At 37.4% G+C, this 6938-nt stretch overlaps 1 protein-coding gene across 9 annotated transcripts in view; it reads right to left on the bottom strand.

Annotated features, from left to right (window-relative positions):
• Positions 1 to 2775: 2775 nt before the first annotated feature.
• The window catches only part of PPIP5K1 (diphosphoinositol pentakisphosphate kinase 1), a 118192-nt gene continuing 114029 nt past the window's right edge, over positions 2776 to 6938 (bottom strand). For all 9 annotated transcript variants that reach the window (XM_075273367.1, XM_075273365.1, XM_075273368.1 and 6 more), the window contains one exon: positions 2776 to 6351. In XM_075273367.1, coding sequence (XP_075129468.1) covers positions 5906 to 6351 — 446 coding nt within the window. In that variant the 3' untranslated portion in view covers positions 2776 to 5905. The remainder of the gene's footprint in view (positions 6352 to 6938) is intronic.

Below are 6938 nucleotides of genomic sequence, written 5' to 3'. Positions count from 1 at the left end.
ATATCTATCAGTATATATTGGTATAACTGTGTTGGGGGCCCACTTGGATAAGTTTGCCCCCCATGCTGAACCCCTAGCTACATCTCTTCTCTGAAGTCAGTGCACAAAAAAACAAAAGTTTCCTGCAAAAAAAAAAAAAGAAAAAGAAAAAGAAAAAAAGTCTGAAAAGGAAGACTCTCAGAGAAAAGTGAGTATTCAACACAACTTTATTGCTTTAACACAGGAGTGCTGCAATTAAACAAGAAGCAATTTGTGTACTTTTCTACGATTACCATAGAATATGAGTGCAGTATTTTTTATTTTTAGCAAGAATACCGTACCATATGCAACACAGGACAATGAGATACATTACTGAACAAACAAGTGGTTTTAACCATTCAAGGACTACAGAAGCAGAATTTTTAATAATTTTAAAAGCTATATTTTGCTTCATAAGCTTTCATACAGGAACGTATTAAAATATATGGCTTTAATGTGGCATAGGCAATCTCTATACAGTCAGCCCAGACCCAATATACAATTAAACAAATGAAATAATTATAGAAAGATATGGCAATAGTGAATCTAAAGGAGCTTCTTATTAACTTTGCCAAGCACCTCCAATTTTGGGATAGAACAACTTGTGATCTCACTAGTTATACTATATTATGATGCAGTTTTATAAGAAGTATAATAAATACTTTAACAAGAGATAATTGTTAAAGGGATAAACAATTTCTTAAAAGGTTTTACAGTATTTAAGAACATGGCTGCCGATTTCCAAATATAATACCACACCTTTCCGCAGGTTGTGCGTGGCATTGCAACTCAGCCTCATTCATTTCAGTGCAGTTAAGTTGCACAACCAGACCACAGACAGGTGTGGCAATACTGCTACAATACAACCATACATTTCTAAGGCAGTGCAAACCCTTAAAGGCTGAGGCCCCATATTGCGGAAACGCAGCCTTTTTTGTTGCAGATTTTGATGCCATTTTTTGACCCAAAACCAAGAGTGGATCAAGTAGAAGGTAGAAGTAAAAGAGCGTCCTATATATTTCAGATTCCTTTTGTAGCCATTCTTGGCTTTGGCTCAAGAAAAAAAAAAAAAAAAAAAAAAAAACGCACCAAAATTTGCAATTAAAAACAAAAATCTGCATTTCCACAATAAAAGGCATCATCCTAAAGAAGTCTTGGATGGATATTCAGCTTCTAAAGGTAACCAATGCAGAGAGCCTGGAAACAGTGTGGAACTTAGAAGCAAAATCTATTAGTATGTCACATAACTGTAATACATAAGTAAGGGTAAAGGGATTTTTAGCCTTTATTAGATTTTAATAATTAAAACCAGATACTAAAGTATATTCATTTATTTCTCATCTGTTTTTAATGTCAATGTTTTACTTCATATTCTGGCTGAGCTGCTGCTCTATTTACAGTCACTCAGATAGAAATCTGTGTGTTCCTCAGCACCAGATTAATTAAAAATTATTATTTCAACTCCATTTAAAACATGATGCGCACATACAAGATATTCAGTTCATGCACTTAAAACTCCTTTCTGATTCTTAGGTTTGTTTGTTTTTTCATCCATTTGGTGTTAGAGCACCTGACTATTTCAGCTGGTATGTACTTCTACCTAGAGCCTTGCCCAGAACTTTTAAATGTGGACTGTCAAGGCTGCAGTATAATATTGCAGATAGTAAGCAGACGTATACCACAGAAACCCATTTTGTATTTTATTCAACAGCAGTTTGGAGATATGCTTTAAAGCAGCCACACAGACCAATAGGAGCCTGTAATCTGGAGACAGTCTTTGAATTTCATAAGAGAGCATTGTGGTCATGCTCTGTGACCAGTGCAGAGGACTTGAAGGAGGTAAACTGTTACCATCACCACCTATATTTGCCTTCAGCACTATATTAGAGGTGTAACCTTTCTGTGATAATAATGAGATGGCTATTTTAGAAGTGATCTCTACAGAGCAGGAAGTTTTAGTCTATTGTGAGGAAAATTAGAATAACGAACAAAATGTCTTAAAAATATGTCCCCATAAAAAATTGATGTAAACAATAGGTATTTTTTAACTATACCATTTTAACTTTTTTTTTTTTTTTTTTACATAGGTCTGGACAATCTTTTGATATTAATAGGAGGTTCTGGGCATTACAAAATATATATGGTTATGGGCAACAGTTGTCCAGTGCAGTGATTCACAATAGTATATAAACTTATACATCTTTATACCAAAGAAACCCTGATTTAATAACCACTATTGAATTGTGCACTTAAACAACAATTCACTAAAGTGGTCACTTTGTGGTCCTTAAATTTAGTGTATGGTAAGTATGTGATCAGAACAAACATAACAGTGTGTGATAAGTCTATTGTTGCTTGCACTATTTTTTCAATAGAAGGATATTCTAGGCAACTTTAGGGTGAATTCACACTGAGTAAACGCTAGCTTATTCTGAACGTAAAACACGTTCAGAATAAGCGGCGTCTAAAGCAGCTCCATTCATTTCTATGGGAGCGGGGATACGAGCGCTCCCCATAGAAATGAATGGGCTGCTTCTTTCACTCCGTGCAGTCCCATTGAAGTGAATGGGGAGTGCCGGCGTATACGGCAAGCTCTGCTCATGCCGGAGCGTACACGCCAGCACTCCCCATTCACTTCAATGGGACTGCACGGAGTGAAAGAAGCAGCCCATTCATTTCTATGGGGAGCGCTCGTATCCCCGCTCCCATAGAAATGAATGGAGCTGCTTTAGACGCCGCTTATTCTGAACGTGTTTTACGTTCAGAATAAGCTAGCGTTTACTCAGTGTGAATTCACCCTTAAAACGGATGACGGATGAGACCAATGGACATTAATGATGGTGGTGTGAACCTATCCATACCCTTCCTTTTATACACTGCAGCGCAGCACCATTATTACTACAGCTCTTACATAAAGAAATGCCTAAACCTGACTAATGGCAGAAACGTTGCCAGTTTACAATGCTCAGTCTTAAATATAAGTGTTGGATGGATTTTTCCATATCTTAAGAAATTCCCTTATGTTGTCAGATGCATTGTTTTGTGCGCAAAATGTATATTAACAAAGACAAATGATGTTATCTTAGAAAGGTGCAAGTTATTCCGTATCCTTAAAATGACCCTCCTTTCTAATAAAAAATCCTATTGTGTACGGTCACAACAGGCAGGTATACGACACAGAAAAGCCATGTCCCATACAACTTATACACACTGCAGCGAAACAACAATTATAAAGATCATCACAACATGAAATGACGATTTAGAGCGTACTTGCCCACAAAAAAACCCCTACAATGCGTACAGTCTGAGCGCCCAGCATATGTATACATAAAGCCTACTGATCACAAATACAAAGCAGACACAAACGCCAGGTATTCAGCACAGTGGTAACATGGTCCATAGGGTATGGAGACAGACATCAGACAGCTGTTTCTACATAAACTTTATATATATTATATTATAGATTTATTCATTTAAATTGTAATAGATTATTTTAAAAATAGCATTTTCTCTTCAACCTCTGATACAATAAAACTCTCTCCAACTGCTATTAGGGCTTCCGGTTTTGTTAAAAGTTTTTATTTGCTTTCTTTGATTACTTAGAATTTTTTAATATTTATATTCTAGTTTTACAATAAATTAGTCATTTAAAAAAAATAATAATTAGATTAGAAAAATGTACCTATAGGTTTAGAAAAGCAAATCTCAGTACATCAAAACCGGTAGCCATAATCTATGATCAAGTATAACAGCACAGGATGCATTCTAGTAAGTGTATCCATCCTCTCATAGAACGCTTAGACTAGTATTCCGTTAATACGGTTTCAGATTACATTCCACTTTGGGTTTTCATTGAGTGTATTAGATTACTTTTTCTTGTAATACTTAAGAAAATAGAAAACGATTATCATTGTTAGTCTTTTGGCACCTAAATATTGTTGAATATGTAGACTGTGAACTATATGCAAGAAAAAAAAATCTTGCCCAGTAGTGGTTTTCAAGTATTCGTCAGGACTAAAATGCACCCTGTAAAGACCATTCAATATACAAAATAAGAAGCCATATCTGCTCTAGTATAAATCTCTTAGCGTCCAAAAGGACGCCTGGCAGTATATTCTACATAAAGCCTACCAAAGTAGGAAGAGGAAATGAAATTCAGCCACTGCATTTAATTTTTTTTAAGCAGATCAGTTCGCTTATGCTGATGTACAGATGTAGGAGAGTCAACCTGCATATTATAGCTATAGGTCTCGGATGTGCCATACAGTATCATAGTTTGGTTTGGCTGTTTTACCTACCAACAGTGAGGACCTGCAGATATAACATGCCTACTCATATATACCAGCATATAAAAAGGGGTTTCCTATTTTAGATATTTATGGCATATCCAAAGGACCTCTGGGATCTACATCTATCTCTAGAAGAGGGCCCACTTCTGTTTCCTCAAATGCCATTGCTGCTGTAGATGGAGAGTTCTTTCTATCCATTTCTTTGGGAGTTTTTAAGTGTACTCATGTTTTAGGAGTTCCCACAGAAGTGAATGGAGACAGTCAGGAGTGAGTGACCACCTCCATCTTTCCATTCGCAGATAAGACAAGAGAGTCCAGGGACTCCCGTATTGAAGATGCCGGCGAGTTCCACAGTTGTGACCCAAACTAAGAAATTTGCAGCATTTCCTGTGGATATGCTACAAAATGTCTAAGATGGGAATACCCCTTTAACATATTTCTGGAACAATCATTCCTGACCACAAGAGCAAAAATTGCAAATAGTGTATGATGTAATAGCTCAGTGACGATGCATTTTCCGAACAATAGTTCAGAATCCTTAAAGTTACTGACACTAAACACTAGGAAACTAATTCCAACTTGAAGATGCCTTATCGGACTAGAGTGTTCACAAGTAGAGAGTGAGTATTGTACTTGGCAAGGTACAATACCATTAATGCTGTCCTAGAGTAAATAGTATCTGAAAAAAGCCCAAAAATATTCAGTAGTTTCAAAATTGTAATCAATATTTCCTTAAATAATCAGGTTTTAGCTTACAGTTATTCATCGCTGGTGACATATGGTGGACGTACCGTCATTACCAGCATCGCCAGGGTGTACAAGTCAATATATAGAGAATACTAATGAAAATAGATGAATATAAAAATAAAAGGTTAATAAATAAATGGATTGTCCTCATTCGCTACAAAGGTACTTAGGAAGTCTTCATCAAAAAATATCTTCTCAATCACCCGCTTAGTAAGAATGAGTAGGTTATAGGTGGAGCTGAAGATGTAGGTCAGACGCTCTTCAGTATGGCATTGTATTCTTCCACATTCATCTACAAGTCATCCGTCATGATTTTCAATGGTGCAAAGTCTGAGCAAAAAAGTCTAAACCGTTCAGTGAAAGGAAGAATAGCAAAGAATTCAGCTACATCAGACTGCAAACATCTTCGAAGTAGAATGCAACCAAACAGCTTCTACTTAAGCGTACATGTTGCAAGTAGTCCTTAAGTAAAGAGTTTATTGTGATCAGGTGAAGTCCAAGACATCTGACCGTAGGATGGTAAATCTGGAGTTGAGGGTTCATTGTCCAGGATCTTATGGGTAAAAGCCAGCAGAATTGTACTCCCTGTAAAAAAACATTCTCAGCAGCTTAGAAATAAATCAGTGAATTTACTAGAGCCAAAGATCCGGTGCTGATCCAGAAAGGATTCCAACACTTGTTCATCGAGCACATTCAGTAAGCCCCTTGAGGATGTCCTAGGCACCTGTTTTTGAGCCAATGAAAATAAGATGTTATTGTAATAATCTAAAGTCCGTCATTTTATTTATGACAATGAAAAAAGTCACTACTGTTTGAGCCACATTAGGCCTGATAAATGCCACTAGTAGGATCTACAGCGAGGTTTCCTGACCATGTATAGATAACTCTAATAGTTGCTCATTCAGGGCTGATCGCTGAAGTGTTGGATCATCAGAGTCCACGTTCCATGTCGCAGATGTTGTCTCCTCTGTAGCGTTGTCATTTGCAAGTAAATCTTCACCTGAAGGTACTGTTTCAATACCAGTCTCATCTTCTTCGCATGGCTGTGGTGCGTCAGGCATGTCACAAGGCGGCAGTGGTGACAGACCCAATGGGTCATTATTTGGAGAATCTTCAGCTGGAGGTGTCTCATGTCCAATGTCTTGACTGTTGGCAGTGTTATCATTTTCAAGATTCAACTTTCTTCCCTGCTCTTCAGTTAGTGACTTTTCATTGAAGTTGAAACGTGCTGAAAGGTCTATAGCGGTTGGAGATGAAGGTCCTGCACTTGATACGGTGCTGGATGGACCGCTGCTGTCTGTTAATGATAACAACAGATTTTTGTTACAATTTTACTGGAGTTCAATATTAATATCCTATACTTAGGATAGCAAGTCACTGAAATATGGTATGATAAAATAAAAATTAACTTTTATTTGATATGTATTAAAATTGATAAAGTGTTCCACACTGCATAAATAGGCAGGAAAAATAATGACCCCGATAATTCTTGGTTGTGAATGTATTGAGCCATCTATAATTCCCGGACTGATTCCTCAACCTTATTCTCTTCCTTAAAGCATACATATCATTTAACTCCACTCATTTCAGTGAATTGTTAGGGTCTGTTCACACGGCGGAAAATGAAGAGGAATTCTTCTTTATTTTCTGCCGCTGGCATTGCATCAGCATTCCTTCGCAGGATCCTGCTACTGATTAGGCCTGGATGAATGGGCCGAATCAGCAGGGAGTCTCGAGCCACGGATCACCAGAGGATTCTGCGGTGAGATCGAGCAGGAAGCTTCCTTTTTCTGCAGTGATTTCTGCTTCCCATTGAAAACAATGGGAGGTGGATTCTGGGAGGAATCTGCTTTGGATCCAGGGGCAAAATCCTCCCCCAAATCC

This window comes from Leptodactylus fuscus, chromosome 5 (genome assembly GCF_031893055.1).
Source record: "Leptodactylus fuscus isolate aLepFus1 chromosome 5, aLepFus1.hap2, whole genome shotgun sequence".
Taxonomy (NCBI): Eukaryota; Metazoa; Chordata; class Amphibia; order Anura; family Leptodactylidae; genus Leptodactylus; species Leptodactylus fuscus.
The sequence above is the reverse complement of the archived record's forward strand: the minus strand, read 5'-3'. Positions and strand labels throughout refer to the sequence as shown.